At 41.4% G+C, this 17,802-nt stretch overlaps 1 protein-coding gene across 1 annotated transcript in view; it reads left to right on the plus strand.

Moving 5' to 3' along the window:
- Window positions 1-17,802, plus strand: part of ncana (neurocan a) — a 69,718-nt gene that overhangs the window by 33,105 nt on the left and 18,811 nt on the right. The window contains exon 8 of the mRNA XM_053651318.1: window positions 7,984-8,202. Coding sequence (XP_053507293.1) covers window positions 7,984-8,202 — 219 coding nt within the window. The remainder of the gene's footprint in view (window positions 1-7,983; window positions 8,203-17,802) is intronic.

Below are 17,802 nucleotides of genomic sequence, written 5' to 3' on the forward strand. Positions count from 1 at the left end.
CTCTGCTCCAGGGGTGCCGTATCATGGCTGACCCTGCACTCTGACCCCGACCTCCTAACATGCTGGGGTATGCGGAGAAAAGAATTTCATTGTGCATATATATATATATATGACCAATGAAGACTCATTATCATTATTTAAGCAGAATCCCAAATGGCTTCGTTTTCATTACAGTTGATCAGCACATACCGTAGAACCTTGCTAGTTCACTATACCCTATTCACAGTTCAACATCGATTTGGATTCGGTCCGAGAAAATACTTGACTCGGATAATACCTGTTGGACAGGTCCTTTATGTAAAATTAGAAATCGTATATTCTTGGCTAATTTAATAACTAAATATCAGCATTGTTAAATAATTTTAGCTTTATTATTCAAATATGCAAACAGTACATACATTCATAAATCGTTTTTTCTTGACACACAGTCATTCTGGCATCTTGTATGTGACAATAGTAATGTTCTCCTCCAAAAACGTCCACGTTACTTTGGTGGAAAAAAAGTAGACATTCATTAGAATGTCATAAATCAGTCATTCATTTTCAATCTTTTTTTTTTTCCTGTTCTGGAATGATTATCGTTCACTGCATATTTTTCTCTCCATTTGCATTTTCGGATGATGAACGCTGTGGTATCAGATGACACGTCAGATGTATTTACCGTTAAGTCTTACCCAGGGTATATTCCGACAAAGAGCATTTTGGGTAAGGGTATCAAACAAACTCCGCAATATTCAGAGGAGCGTGCACTTTTTCAAAATGACCGCTGATTTTCCGCAGATTTGGGCCGAGATGTGACGTCATGTGACGTCGTCACAACGTGCATTCAGCCAGAGCTTCGATTCACGTGTGTCGAACATGAGTACAGCTAAAAGGTCTCATTTCCCAACAAACATCACTGTGAAAGACCGTGCAGAACAATTGCGTGCGATTGTAATTTCTCCAATTCAAGTCATTTCAATTCAAGTAAATCAAGCATTTTTGGCTGCAACAATTACAAAAAAAAAAACACTCTCAGAAATCCTGACCAGTTAGAATCGAGAATATCCAACAGTGCTGTGGTATTACTTAAAGCGCCCATATTATGGTTTTGAAACGTGCCTAATTTTGTTTTAGTGGTCTCATTTGAAAATCAAGCATTTTTGGCCGGAACAATCATAAAAAAAACTCTGTGCAGTGGTAAAACCAGTCGAAAATCTTACTAGCTAAGTGCGATTTCCTCACGCAGTGAATACCTTGTTTTGATCAAGTCGCCAGATCGCCACGGGATGCATAATCAGATCAGGTTGTAATCAGATACTGACTATCAAAATGGTTGACGCTCCTGTGCTACACTTGGTACGGAGTCTTTAAATGTCATTTTCTCCCTTTGCACTTTTGAAAGAAACAACATTCGAAAATGTCAGAAGTATACATTTAAAAAAATGGCCATGATTTCGCCATCTGAAGGTTTTTCCCAGGCCACCACACACCTCTTTCTGTATCGACTGCTGAATTTACTGGTGTCAGTCATAATGCCTGCTTGACTCACTATTAAGCATGTTGACAAAAAAAACACCTCTAACCCCCGCTAGACTTAATTGATTTCTAGCATTGTGTGGGTGTCTGGTGTTTCTGACAGCGTCTGTCCCTCTCAAAAGAAAAACAAAGCCGATCACTGGGATTATGTAAATCCTTTAGTGGGCGAATAATTATGTCCAGTACCAGTGATGTTTGAATGTGTGTGTATTAAAGCCACCGTTCTCATGGGAAGTGGCAAGAGTACCTAACGAGCCAATTAAGTCTCAGGGCGCCGCTTGCCACTTAAAGCAATGAGGGGCTTCTAATTAACGCCGGGAGGTGACCAGCTGAGAGAAAAAAGTGGGGGGGGGACAGAGGGGGGGACAGGGGAGTCAAGGCTCTTACGCAGCCACTTTCAGTGCGGTTTCTATGGCGATGGTGCCACAGAGCATTGAATGTGGTCTGGAGAGTTTGTAAAGCACAGCAAGAGAATGAGAAACAGATGAGGGGAGAGAAACAGAAAAAATCGTCAGGTTCAAATATATCATGTACAAAACTCAAAATTTTGAAGCAAAATGATTTAAAATAACAGCGATAAATTGCAATGGAAATGCATTTTCATGAATAAATAATGCTACGGCAGATAAGATCGAGTCATTTGACTGATCACATTTGACTCAACTGACAAAAAGTCTGGCACATACAAGTCTGTCTTTTCAGCTACAAGCTCTCTATAAAACATCTCTCTTCGTCACGTCCCAGAATTTTAACGCGCGCTGTTGCTTTAAAATGGCCGTTTCCAGCGCTAATATATTTGCGTTCACAGAAATCTGCCTCCACAGAAACGTGACCATTAGCTTAAACAACTTTCCCAGCACTATGGATCGAAACTATCGCACATCCTTTTGTCAAACTTTATTGTCGAGGCTCAATAAAACCTGCTAGCACGGCTAAGCTAACAGCAGCTAATTACTGTAGCATGACGTCATTTGGCTAATGCTAATTACCTTCTCTTTGCTTTCTCTTCCTCCATCATTAACAACATTAGCATTTTAAACCAGACTATTCCTCTGATATTTTATTCAATATTTAGAAGGAAGTAAGGATAGTGATTTTAAACGGGGGGGGCACACAGACTAATTCAGAGAAATAGATGAACAGATAGAAAGAGAAAGGCAATTAAGCATTGGGCTATCATCTTTAATAGAGTCTCTGAAGAGAACAGGGGTCGAGGTGTTCATTAAAGTGAATCGCCAGGACCCAGCTGAGCTCAGCGTGCGGCATTACATCACCGATTCACAGCACGTAGCCCTTCCACATCATCTTTTCAGACCTCTGAGCTTTCACCTGGTACATCAGTTACAGTACAGAGCACGACGTGAAGAAGCTGCTAATCTAGGGGTTCAATATGGACCGGATACAGTGATTTCAGTAAGAACCAACGGACCTGAGACCATTATTTAAACCCAGTGACCCATAAAAATACCCTGTTCATCATCCATGTTACTGTAAGTAAGTCCTCCTTGATCATGTCCCTATTAATATTGTTTTGTATACGACCACATTAGTTTATGCACAAATGTGTGGCAAAAAAAAAAACACTTTCCCCACATCATCACACCATCACTACCAGCCTGAACTGTTAGCACAAGGCAATTTGGATCCATGGAATCATGAGATGTTTTTCCAGTCTATGGTGAACTTGTGCCCACTGTAGTGTCAGATTCCTGTTCTTGGCTGACAGGAGAGGAGCCTTACTACAACATTTACAACTATATATATATATATCTATATATATATATATATATATATCTATCTATCTCTCTCTCTATATATATATATATATATATATATATATATATATATATATATATATATATATTTAAATCACAGTATACGGTATTGTCATATGGCAACAATTACTTTCTCTCCAATTTTTTGATAGGCAATAATACAATTACTATTGTATTGTATTGTACAATTACTAATAATAAAAAATACAAAAAAACAACTACTATTGTCCTGTGGAACTGGAAAAGGGGGGCTTTAAATTTAACATAACAAAAAATTCCATGTCAGATAACCAGGAAGTGCTGTTTGCACTTCCTTTTTCTGCAATCACATGGCATGGTCAAGGTCATCATCAGAGGATTCTCAAAATTTGATACATTTTTTCAAAATTCAGACAACACTACATACATATATATATATATATATATATATATATATATATATATATATATATATATATATTTTAATAAAATAATGATTTAAACAAGTTGATATATTTAGAGTATTCTGTTAAATGTAATTGTTGCCACATGGCAACAACGTGCGATAATGGAACTGTGGTGTGTGCATTCATGAACTGAAGCATTGTCTGTTTTATTTGGCATATTGTACTCCCTCTGTTTCTGACGGGATAATTAAACTCGTCTGATACAGCAAGTCTAATTTCTGATCAATCAGCTGACATGCAGCATCCACTGAATGCGAAGAGAAGATCTGATGGCGTATGTGGGTGATGATGATGATGATCTTTCCTCCTCTGTGAGGGAATGAGTTGCACATTTGAGGATTGGAGCTCGATGTAGTGTTTGTTACTGAGCAATTTTCCGTCCACTTCAGCACGGGGTTGCTGACACACACAAACACATTTGATGATATTGAGTGATTGAGTGGGAATTGAGCGCCAGACTTTTGAGTGCGTTTTTGTGTTAAAGCCTGGTCGTTTGTGTTAGCTGGAAAAGTGGACTATGTTTTTGTAGTCATAAAAATCTGTAAATGTGTTTTGGCACAATTTAGCCAGAATGCGCTGCTGGATATGAGTGTGTCTCAAATTACCATTTATCTACCAGCAGGGGAGAGGGCTGTCTCATTCATACGTGTGTGTGTGTGTGTGTGTGTGTGTGTGTGTGTGTGTGTGTGTGACCACAGTAACCCTCCCAGAGACAGTGGAATAGATCTCTGGTTCAGTGGCTCACAGGCCAAAGAAGGAGGATTTGAAACAAGCTCCAACTCTCAATTTCTCTCTCTCTCTCTCTTCTCCCTCACCCTCTTCTCTCTTTCATTCTCTCTCTCTTCTCTCTCTCTCTCTCTCTTCTCCCTCACCCTCTTCTCTCTTTCATTCTCTCTCTCTTCTCTCTCTCTTCTCTCTTCTCCCTCACCCTCTTCTCTCTTTCATTCTCTCTCTCTTCTCTCTCTCTCTCTCTCTTCTCCCTCAACCTCTTCTCTCTTTCATTCTCTCTCTCTTCTCTCTTCTCTCTCTCTTCTCCCTCGCCCTCTTCTCTCTTTCATTCTCTCTCTCTTCTCTCTCTCTCTCTCTCTTCTCCCTCACCCTCTTCTCTCTTTCATTCTCTCTCTCTTCTCTCTCTCTCTCTCTCTTCTCCCTCAACCTCTTCTCTCTTTCATTCTCTCTCTCTTCTCTCTTCTCTCTCTCTTCTCCCTCGCCCTCTTCTCTCTTTCATTCTCTCTCTCTTCTCTCTCTCTTCTCTCTTTTCTCTCTATTCTCTCTCTTCTCTCTCTCTCTTCTCCCTCACTCTCTTCTCTCTTTCATTCTCTCTCTCTTCTCTCTTTTCTCTCTATTCTCTCTCTTCTCTCTCTCTCTTCTCCCTCACTCTCTTCTCTCTTTCATTCTCTCTCTCTTCTCTCTCTCTTCTCTCTTCTCCCTCGCCCTCTTCTCTCTTTCATTCTCTCTCTCTTCTCTCTCTCTTCTCTCTTCTCCCTCGCCCTCTTCTCTCTTTCATTCTCTCTCTCTTCTCTCTCTCTTCTCTCTTCTCCCTCGCCCTCTTCTCTCTTTCATTCTCTCTCTCTTCTCTCTTCTCCCTCGCCCTCTTCTCTCTTTCATTCTCTCTCTCTTCTCTCTCTCTTCTCTCTTTTCTCTCTATTCTCTCTCTTCTCTCTCTCTCTTCTCCCTCACTCTCTTCTCTCTTTCATTCTCTCTCTCTTTTCTCTCTCTATTCTCTCTCTTCTCTCTCTCTCTCGTTCTTTTCTCTCTCTTCTCTCTTTTCTCTCTCCTCTCTCTCCTCTTTTCTCTTCTCTCTCTCTCTTTTCTCTCTCTTCTCTCTCTTCTCTCTCTCTTTTCTCTCTCTCCTCTCTTTTCTCTCTTCTCTCTCTCTTTTCTCTCTCCTCTCTTTTCTCTCTCCTCTCTCTCCTCTTTTCTCTCCTCTCCTCTCTCTCTCTCTCTCTCTCTCTTCTCTCTTCTCCTCTCTTTTCTCTCTCTCTCTCTCTCTCTCTCTCTCTCTCTCTCTTCTCTCTTCTCCTCTCTTTTCTCTCTCTCTCTCTCTCTCTCTCTCTCTCTCTCATGTGAGTACCTGCGTAGTTGCACTTCAAGTTGTTTAGACAGGTTTGTCACAACACAGGTCAAAGGCAGAGCACATCCAACACGCACAGGTACATTAGAGGGTGCAGAGCACTAAACCTCTGGAAAGCCATTACAAGCCCCAGTAAGCACTGCTGCCAGAACTGGAGCTGATGTGTGTTTGTTTGTGAAAGGGAGAGAGAGAGAGAGAGAGAGAGAGAGAGACGCTGAAGCACAGAACAGTAATGTTCTTACTGTGACAGTGACACAGAAAGTGCTCTGGTTTTCTCTAGAAATCATCTCGTTTTGACTTTAAAACACTTTCAGTTTTTCTTGGCGTTGGCTGCTGGGATCACAGCACCACAGTCACGTAATTCCTTCTTTCCAAACACACAGACGGATAGTCAAACAGTGTGTCAGATGCAATTTACTTCTTTATTTTAGCTTGGCAGTGGGACTTTGCCAAAAATTCATACCTACAACCTCTGCCTTCGTGCTGAGGCGCTCCTCAATCCAGGGAAATTTCTATTCTCTCTAAACAAGAGGAAATGAACGTACATTGACATTGGCAAGACTTCGCCAAGAGACGAGAACACAGCAGGCGACATTATAAAGACAGACATATGGAGGACTAAACACAGAACACCTGGACACAATCACGAAACAAAGCAATGACAGGAGACGAGACTCAAAGTCACGGCAAAATACATGTCAATATAAAGAAAGAAGCACGTGGAGGAAGTGAAAAGAAAACATGAGAATATCTTTGACATTTAGACAGAGATGGTGGCCTGTTTTACATGCCGATTAAGGATGAAGGTAGTTACTTGTCAACGTAACTGTGTGCGGACGCAGCCCCCAAATCATATTTTTTATCAATGAAAAATGATATGTAAGGAATTAAACACTTGGAGGTGTGCTGTTTTAGGAAAATAATCATGTGGTGTCGCCTGACACGAAGCGGAGTTACTGTTAAATGATTAAAGTCTTTTATTCCTCTTCTACCCCAACAATTTTTGATTCATTCAAGAATAAAGAAACACGTCATGCTTTCTATCTATTTAAAGGTACGTTTACTGTTATAAAATGTCCGTGAAACAGGTTAGCTCGTGTTATCGCTTATGTTATGTTATAGTAGCTCATTCCCTCACCAGTCTCTCCTTTTACTTTCTCGTGAAGTTATGTAGACAAAAGAATAATAAATGCAGCTTCTCAGAGAAATCACAGAGAAAGTTGTAAAGCACAAATTCCTTTGTCGTGAAGACTTGTACAGGTTTACCCCTGACAGCTCGAACGCACTGATCCTGGAGACTCCTTCCAAAAATGCGGAATAAAGCTCCTCGCGGAAAACCTCACCATAGCGAAGATGATATGGGTTTTTTTTTTTTTCTTCGTTTTTTCGTTTTAAATCTGTTCATGTGGAGCGTGCGACGTGTACGTAGCCGTTGTAACCAGTAACGTATTAGAACGTACTGTCTGAGCTGTGGTTATGAATAAAAAAAAAATTAATCAATACCGTCTGACTGTCACGTCACAGCAAACCAGTGACTACCTTTCCCATCCTGCACTGCGGCCTACAAACATGGCCGCCATGGACCGCAATTCCCAGAACACTCATAGGCCACAGTATAAAGACACTGTTTGAACACAATGACTTTGCGTAGTATTGAGTGTTATCACCGTACCGAGCGTTTGTACCTTGTTTGTATCTTGATCTAGTTTCTTGTCACTCGTTCTCGTTTCTTGCCTTGCCTCGCCTCGTTTATGCCTGTTTGTAGATCGCCTGACCCACTGCCTGTTTTTTCGACCACGCTATTGTCCCTTGATTTGGATTTGTCTGCCTGCCTCTCTTTATTAAAAGCTCCGTCCTTACCTTCATTGTGTGGAAAACGTGACGGAACGGGAAAAAAAAAAATCGCTCCAGCATTTTTGAAGGTGTTGATTTGGAAGCACAGTTACGGTATATGTGTTTAAAAGTAAATAAATAAATAAATAAATAAGGCTTGGCTTTTAGACATACGTGCAGTCTGTAAGAAGGTGTAACGTTTTCAGCATTTTCGGTGTCTGATATCTTACCCCTTATACACATATCCACACAAAGTGAAGCTCGATATTATTAAGATGTTCCATGAGCTGAAGCCAGTGAAACATTAGCGATGTGAAAGCATCATTTGTTTTAACAGCGACCCATTTCTTCTTTATTGCTGTGAGCTGGTTCAGTAGCGCCGGGTCATGTCTGGGAGACAGTGCTCTTAATGACCAATGTGTGTGTGTGTGTGTGGGTTTTGTCTCTACAGCTCTGGACAGATGCAGTTGCTTGCATGGAGGGACGTGTCTCCCCCATGACGAGGGCTTCCAGTGTTTCTGCCCACAGGGATACACAGGCGAGAGCTGTGAGATCGGTGAGTCACAGCACACACACACACACACACACACGTTACAGCCTGTACGTCTCCTCAGGCCTCCGCATCGCCCACTGCTTCATCATCGCTCCACACTGGCCGAAAGCGTATTCATATTCTAAAAGGATAAGTGACATGGTTGTCATGTCAAGTGACATGGTTGTCATCGGTAATAAAACTGATGTTCCTGATTCAAGGTGAGCACTGCTCCTTCTTAATGTATTAAGAAATCTAACAGGCCTGTATTGAGTAATCTCAATCTGCATTTACGTTATGATGGAAGACAAGCAAACTGGATGTTCCATGCTGTTTAGTAGAGCAACTCAATTTTCCAAGCTTTGCTGTCATGCACAACTATGTGGGGGGATTTGTGGTTGCGCCACACTAGAACATCCATCCATCCATCTTCTACCGCTTACTCCTTTTCAGGGTCATGGGGGAACCTGGAGCCTATCCCAGGGAGCATCGGGCACAAGGCGGGGTACACCCTGGACAGGGTGCCAGTCCATTGCAGGGCACAATCACATACACATTCACACACCCATTCATACACTACGGACACGTTAGACACGCCAATCAGCCTACCATGCATGTCTTTGGAACCGGAGTACCCGGAGGAAACCCTGCAGCACGGGGAGAACATGCAAACTCCGCACACACATGGCCCTAGCGGGACTCGAACCCCGGAGGTGTGAGGCAAACATGCTAACCACTAAGCCACCGTGCGCCCTCCGCACTAGAACAATAAAATATAATAATAATAATAGGATTTTATTAATACAAGGACATGGTATAGATACAAATACGGCAGATAAAAGCGTTACCAGCGCTGCAGTTTACCACAGAAATTGCAGATGCTTACAATTTTTTCTTTATTTCCATTTAATGGTGTGGAAAGTCAGCGAGAAAAGCTACTTCCTGTTATCACTTATGTTATAATAGCTATGAAAAGTTGTTCCCTCACCAGGATCTCATATTTTCTGCCTTTTTGAAATTAATAAGACACACAAAGTACAAATTCCTGTAGAGATGGACGTACTGTACGGTGTAACTGAAACCAGTAACCTTGTTTCTAAGCTAGCTTTAACTTTAGACTAATTATTATATTCAACCTGGCTAATTATATACAATTAGCCAGGTTTTTAAACTAGCTATAATGTATTTGGCTCAGTGGGCAAGTTTAAGCTATTTAATAACGGGAGCTTATCTATGTTCCCAGGGTCCTATGTTCCCCAGATTTATATGGCACACAATGGGAATATGGAAATCCCAGCTGTTTCCAGCTCTGTATTCGCGTAAGTTATTGTGTGAACTCGTCGAAGGAGTTTTCTGTTCCCCAGCACTGACATACGGCGCTTAACATAATAAGTCTAGACTTGAGGGAACTAAAAAATGGTTGAAGTCATTGAATCATAAAAGGTCATAGCTTCTTTAGATGAAAACTAGCCTAGTATGTTTCTGACTCTAACTCTCATGACATCATGACTTATGTATCTAATTTAATCCAGTTTGTTTTTGCCTCCACAATATACTAGTGTATGTTTTCTGCATTTATTTTAATTAAGTTAATTTTGAACACCTTTTTTTTTTTTTTTTTTAGCTGGGACTGACATGATCTCACTGCTGAAATTTCCAAATATCCATGCAGTGATATTGTTAGGTTAGACTCCATATGAATACTGGGAACATAGGAATGACCCCGGTAATAACTATTAGATTGTGCAATGGAAACCAGCAGCCATGTTTGCTTGCAAGCAAACTTACAAGCCAAGATTTAAAATCTAGCGTAACTGAATGCTAACTGATAAATTGTAACTGTTTGTAACTGTTTAAAAAGCAGTAGCCAATTTTGTAAGCTACATAACATTAGGCAGTCTCTTGTATTGCACATTTGAAGCCAGTAGCTGTGCTGGCTAGTAAGCTATCTAGCATTATGCTAACTCTTGTGTTGTGTAATTAAGATCAGTAGCCAATTTTCTAAGCTAGCTAACATGAAATCAGCTATTATATTTTTGAATTAAAACAATAGCTGAGGTTTTACTCTCGCTAACATTAGGCTAACTATTTTATCATGTCTTTGGACCTGTAGCCAAGCCAAGGTTTATTTTGGGTCATTATAACCAGTAGCCATGTTTGGTAGTAAGCTACCTAACATTATGCTACATAATAACTTGTGTCATTAAGACCTTTAGCCAAGTTTGTAAGCTAGCATGAAATAAGTAGCCATCTTTGCTAGTAAGCTAGCTAGGGTTACGATATCTATTATATTGTGTAATTGAAACCAGTAGCCATGTTTTGAAGCTAGCTAATAACAATTATGTTAAGTAAAAGCAGGAGCCATGTTTGTAAAATTATGCTAATTTTATATTGTGTCATTAAAACCAGTAGCCATTTTTGTAAGCTAGCTAACATTATACTCATTTTTATATTGTCATTAAAACCAGTAGCTGTGTTTCTAATCTAGCTAACATTATGATAACTGTTATATTGTGTAAATTAAACCAGTAGCCATGTTTGCTAGTATGCTAACCTTTCCATTGCCCTTCACAACAATATAATAAGCTCCATCCTCTTTTAGCTCTTGCAGTTTTTAGCCTAACAGGGATGCCACGTAGGAATCGTCAGCTGTTTGTGCGCTCCTGGCGCTTATTTACGGCTCAGTCTGAGCTCCAGCAGCAGCGGGAATAACTCAGCCCTGGATCCCGAACACTTCCAGCCTTCACAAAAGCCTCTATTGAAATGAAGAGCTTTGCAGTGTGCGCTGCTCGACACCACAACATACGGCATCTGTTCGAGAAATCTGTGCATGCCTGGTCCTCGGCCTTTCAAGGAAGTAGCATATTTAAAGCCATGTTCCTCTGTAGTGGCTGCATAAATGTGTGCTGAGCAAGCTGGAAAGCGTTCCAGTCGAATCAGCCAGTGCGACGTGACCTGGGTGTCACTGATAACACATTTGTATAGAAAGCGAGGGGAATTGAAAAGGCTCAGTGTGCGATGAATCATGGAGGTCAACGGTCAAGTAGTTCATCATGAAAGAGACATAAAGATGGATGTCAAGAGGTCAGGGATGAGGATTGTAGAAGCGATCTGACCCTGATTCATTGTTGTCGGCCCAGGTGATCTGACGGGACGCCATGCTGCAAGTAGCGAGCTGTTTTATTTGTTTAGTCAGTATTTATTCGCCTCATCTTAACGAGATGAATTTGTTGCTGCGGTCGTGAAGAGACAGTGTTTCAGTTAACGGCTGGTCATTGCTGATAGTTAAAGTGCACCTATTCTGGTTTTTCAAATATTACCTTTGTTGTAGTGTGTTATGGAGCTGTATGTGAATGTAAAAACGTCTGCAAAGTTGAAAAGATCAAAGCGCACGACAAACGGAGTTATTGACTCCCAAAAGAAGGAACAGATTCTGAACAGCTGAAACGAGTCGTTAGTAATTCCAGACTTACTTCCTGTACGAACCTACGTAGGTTTGTAACAAAAAGCCCCGCCTCTGGTCTTCATCGGCTGCTCACGAACAGACAGAGCTGAAACTTGTTATGGTAGTGGGCATTTCTTTTTCGACACACGCTGACAACGGTAGACAATCACAACAGACTGGGGCATCTGACCAATCAGAGCAGAGTATGCTCCCTGAAAGGAGGAGTTTAGAATGAATCATTTAGAACGGATCATTGAACGAGTCGTTTGTGACACTGGGGGGAAAAAAGGGAATGCTGCAGTTTAAATTATGAGCACATTAAAGTGTTTTTTGACCTCAGATGCGTGTAAATCTATTGTATGAGACCTTTAAAACAAATTAGGCACGTTTCAAAACCATAATATGGGCGCTTTAAGTAATACCACAGCGCTGTTGAATATTCTCGAATCTGATTGGTCAGGTGGTGTTGAGTAATTTCCTATAACAGCAGCTTGAACAATAGAGCTTTCAAAGCTTTTTCAGATTTATTTTAATGCGCATGTTCTCATACACAATCCGTACAGGAATTCGGAGAGTTTAGTTTTTTTGCTTGATTTCGCTGCGGCTTTGTTCAAAAATTTGCGATGCAGAGTTTTTGTGCTCTTTTTTCTTGCGGAAAAGTACTTGAATTGGCGAAATTGCAATCGCATGAAATTCTCTTTCGCAGTGATGCTTGTTGGTAATTGAGACCTTTTAGCTGTACTCCTGTTCGACGCACGTGAATCGAAGGGGGCAGTGGCTGAATGCACGTCGTGATGACGTCACCTGTCGCATCGTGATGATGTCAAATGACACGTCTTGGCCCAAAGCTGCGGAAAATCTGTGGTCATTTTGAAAAAAATGCAAGCTCCTGCGAATACTGCAGCTGTTCCTTGATTTTTGCATTCATTTCTGCGATCGCAAAATCCTGGAGGGACTGAATATTTTATTGTCTCCATAGTAACAACTCGTTCATAGGGACGTGTACGGCATACGCTCCATATACTCTGAACAGATTTTTTTGTTTTTAAAAACATGGATTCATTTCGGTGTTTTGATCTGTTAACCTTCATTTCTCTTTTGGCTTATCAAGAAAATACAAGGGATTCTGGATCACTCCAAGTCTAAGGGTGCATTAAAGATTTATGTCAACGTTTTTATAATGCGAAGGTCAACAGCAGATAGAGAAAAGATCATAATCTAAACCTACTAATAAATACATTTTAAAATGTGTCGTAATTTATCAAAGAAAAACATATCATCATTGATTATGGTGACGTTTACTGCAAGGAATCATTTTAGATTCTGGGTTTTTGGAAGGAGTCTCCAGTGTCGGCGCTTTGTAACAGTCAGTGGTGATGCTGTAACTTTCCATTTTCTGAAAGCATAAGCATGGAGGATGTTGTGTTTTATGGTTTATCTGTAGCAAACTACATAACATGTGATGGAACGACTGAATATAGCCGTTATTTACTAAGCGCTAATAAGAACATTTCAAGGATGTCCAACAACATGAAATGTAACTATAAATGGATAAAAAGTATGATATCATTCATTAATAAATCAGAATTTGTAATAACTATGGTAAAAGAAGAATCAAACACTTTGTTTTATAGGGAAACATAATCAGCAGTAATTCCGGTCTGCCTCAGACCTCCTTATTTTCCTTTAACAGCATGCCTCAGTGTTTTATTCATTACTTATTGTATTCTTTCCAACAAGATACTGCCAAGATCAGCGCCATTTCTTTCATCATCAGCCATTCCAAGCTACATGCGGACTATAATCACATCATTGTCGTATATCGCACTGTAGCAAATAGGAATTAATCTTAGTTTAACGATTCACGCCATATGAAGCCGGAGAGAAACATCGAACGTAAAACAGAAACAGAGCCGGAGCTTATGGCTCCTGTCGAAGTGTTGCAGCTGTGCGGTCTCTCACTGAATCCAACCTGTTTGCATAATGCATAAGCGGATCAATATTCATGAGGAGCAAATGTACGTTGAGGCTCGCCGAGGCTGAGGGAATGGAAAATGACCTTGGCACTCTTGGCATCGGCTTCTCGAATGACCAACTCCTACGCCGCCGTCTCCTTCCGAGAAACTCGAGCGAAGTACATATGCATACGCAGCTTGTTAGGGACAGGGAAACTACGTGCCGTGAAGTGTCACACAAAGTTCTCTAGGACGCTATGGCTTAACTTTCTTAACAGATTCATAACGCTGGCCATGGTATTATTATTATTGCACAGTAGTGCCCATAAATTTACATACCTCTTGCAGAATCTGCAAAATGTTCATAATTGGGAAAAAAATAAGAGGAATCATTCAAATTGCAATCTGTTTTTTTTTAGTATTGCCCTGAATAAGCTATTAAACAGATGTTTACATACGTATAGTCCAGTTCAAAAGTTTACACCCGCTTGATTCTTAATACCGTGTGTCGTTATGTGGATGATCCACGACTGTTTTTATGTTTTGTGATAGTTGTTTGTCCTGAGCGGTTAAACTGCCCACTGTTCTTCAGAAAAATCCTCCAGGTCCTGCACATTCTTTGCTTTTCCAGCATCTTCTGCATATTTGACCCCTTTCCAACAGCAGCTATATGCTTTTGAGATCCATACACGACTTTTACTCATACAAAAGGTGCAAACATTCACTGATGCTCGAGCCCAGGGGGATGTAAACTTTTGAACAGGACGATGATCGGTGTACATTGTTATTTTGTTTAAAGATCTTCAGTTTATTTTTTTTCATTTACTACTGCCCTTCAGAAGCTACATAAGATATTTACTTATCATCCTGTTCTGCAGGGGTATGTAAATTTATGAGCACGACTATATATAGTGAGTAAAATGATGTTTGGATAATTACAATCCAAGAAAATGCCAAAGGCTAAAGTTAATGATATTCAGTTTTAAATGATTTAATTAGGACCCATGATCTAATTAAGCATAGTAGGATTATCTGGGATCTGTCGATGGATCAGTTACTTCGACCTGATACGTGAAAATAAACACTCCTCGGTAAATATTCCCAGTTTCTAGTCAATCACTCTATTTTTACACCATCACCATGGCAACAATCCAGACAAATGATGTGTGACGGTCAGTTTTGGTCAGCTGTGCCACGATGTCGTCGTTTCCAGTTTCCCTGGAGCCGTTATGTTTGGTGAATTGTGCTCCGATCGTCTCAGTTTTTCTTTTTTTCTGGTTCTGGATTACCAGAAAAAGTATGGACTCATTATGAATAAAAATTTTTTTTTTTCCACAAATGCCTGGTGGACCTTTCTCTCCTTTATCAGCTCAAAGATTTCAAACACTGTGTTATTCCCTGACCTTCGAGCATCGGCAAGCATGAACTGCCCCCTCGTTTCGCTTTTTTTTTGAGTCTTTTACTTCCATAGAGATCATATTTTTTCTATTACTGCACATAATCCTGGACATCGCTGACCACGCAATCATCGTTGAAGCTTAACTCATCATCTGAGCTACTCGCTGTCTGACGAAATGACTCGGCTGTCGCGTTAAATCGACTTGAACGAGTCATGACCGTCTCTTTTGGACGGAAGAAAGGATATCCGTGTAAAAATACAGACTTTGCCGAAGACTGAGGAATTGATCACTCAGAAATGATCATCACATAATCAGTTAGATATATGGAGCAAATATAGACCAGTGATGGAGTTCCCAGGTATCACCTTGAAGTATCCCGAAGTGTTTTATTCCTATTATACTACAGGAATTGATCGACTATCACCGTTTTATATTTACAGTATAACAGCTGTAAAACAGTTGTTCCCTCACCAGCCTCCACCAATCTCTCTTAAAGCTAATACGACAAAGAGCGCTGAGGTATAAAGAAGAATATAAACCTGAAGTAGTGTGATTAAAATCATGCTGAACCCATGCTGAGTAGACTCACCCATGCAGGCGTATAAATGAATATTTATTTGGATTGACAAAAATCCGAATGTAAACATAAGCCACTAAAAGGCCTTGTTTCTATCCACCTATCCATCACGCTCAGTTGCCTCGGGCTGTTTGTTCTGAGTCTGAAAACCCCTTAGCTTTAACGTTTCAGCCTGTGCACTCAACTATTTGCAGAGAAAAAAAAAATGCAGTGGGTTCTTTGCTCTGCTGGGGCATCAGGTCAGGTCCAACTTCCCACACTGTTCCTCTTTAGACTGTGAATGTAAGAGGAAAGTTTAGCAGAAGGCATATAGACCGATCAGCCATGACATTAAAACCACTGGAAGGTGAAGCGAATGACATTGATTATCTCGTCACAATGCCATCTGTCATGGGGGGGGATGTATTACGCAGCAAGTGAACCGTCAGTTCTCAGAGTTGATTTGTTGGACGCAGGGACAAATGGTAAAAGTTTAAGGATGTGAGCGACTTTGACAAGGGCCGAATTCTGATGGGTAGACGACTGGGTCAGAGCATGTCCAAAACAGCAGGTCTCATGGGGTGTTCCCCCACAGGTGTGAGAACACACAGCGCATCGCTGCTTGCTGCGTATGGGGCTGCGTAACCGGAGACCGGTCAGAGTGCCCATGCTGACCCCTGTCCACCTCCGAAAGCACTTACAATGGGCACGTGAGCATCAGAACTGGACCATGGAGCAACGGAAGAAGGTCTGGTCTGATGAATCACGTTTTCTTTTATATCATGTGGATGCGTGTGCGTCACTAACCTGGGGAAGAGATGGCACCAGGATGCACTATGGGAAGAAGGCAAGTCGGTGGAGGAAGTGTGATGCTCTGGGCAATGTTCTGCTGGGAAACCTCGGGTCCTGGCTTTCATGTGGATGTTACTTTGACACGTAACAACTACCTAAACACTGTTGCAGACCAAGTACACCACTTCAGGGCAACGGTATTCCCTAAAATCAGTGGCCTCTTTCAGCAGGATAATGCACCCTTCCACACTGCAAAAACTGTTCAGGAATGGTTTGAGGAACATGACACAGAGTTTAGAGTGTTGACTCGGCCTCCAAATTCCCCAGATCTCAATCTGATGGAGCGTCTGTGAGACGTGCTGGACAAACAAGTCCGATCCATGGCGGCCCCAGCTCGCTTCTTACAGGACGTACAGGATCCACTGCTAACGTTTTGGTGCCAGATACAACAGCACGCCTTCAGACGTCTTGTGGAGTCCATGCCTTGACGAATCAGCGCTGTTTTGGTGGCACAAGGGGGACCTACACAATATTAGGCAGGTGCTTTTAATATTATGATTGATCTGTGTACTTAAATGATTGGTGCATTTGTATGATAGCAGTAGCATCCATCCTGCTGTCATTACAGCCGTATTAAGTCTACACCTGCCATTGGAGAAGTTCTTGGTCCATACGATAATGTATTTTATTTGAGACCTGTTAAATTCAAGTGTGGTATCATTGTCAAACTATCCATGAATCTTTTATAGCACCATATACACAGAGGCCTTGCTCTGAGTGTTCAGACCTCGTAAAGTTTCTGTCTTATAGTCTTGCTGGCATGCGCTGACAGGTTGTGTGTGTCGTTGATGCCCTTGGCAGGGGTCCAGCACATTCTGACACTGAGCTACATGTACCACCTGGCGCTCAGGCATCCGACGATTGACAGATTGACAGGAGAACGACGGACCCCGGCGAGGCCTTCGGCACGTACACATTGTTTTGAGCATGGCACAAGGAAGTGAGTGGAAGCAAAGCTTCCTTGCTTGACAGCCTGCTAGAGAAAGGAGAGAGGTGAAGATACAGAGGGGCAAAGCCAGAGACGGGGTGCTGAAAGGTTGAGATGTTTTGACAAGCCTCACCATTAGGTTTTTTATGCCACTGTCATTTGTAGCAGCAGCGTTTGAAGGAGGAGCGGCTTCATCGGGTGTCACGAGAAAGTAGCCGACCTCAAATCGGGCCTTCCCATGAGCCCCTGTTTCGCTGACAGCGAAAAAGCTTAATCACGGTTGCTGGTGTACAATCTCTGTTGGACAATCGAGAAACATTCGTGTCTCGATAGCATAATTGGAAAGATGTCACCCACAGCATTGTTTTTTGACCTTGTGCTCTCTTTACCAACCTTACGCCAATGTTCTTTTTCTTTTCTTGGCTGTAAAATTGCGCACACCGGTAATCAGAAGTCCCCAGGAATGGGTTTCTTAGCTGTGATATGAT

Source organism: Ictalurus furcatus, chromosome 20 (genome assembly GCF_023375685.1).
Source record: "Ictalurus furcatus strain D&B chromosome 20, Billie_1.0, whole genome shotgun sequence".
NCBI classification, from domain to species: domain Eukaryota; kingdom Metazoa; phylum Chordata; class Actinopteri; order Siluriformes; family Ictaluridae; genus Ictalurus; species Ictalurus furcatus.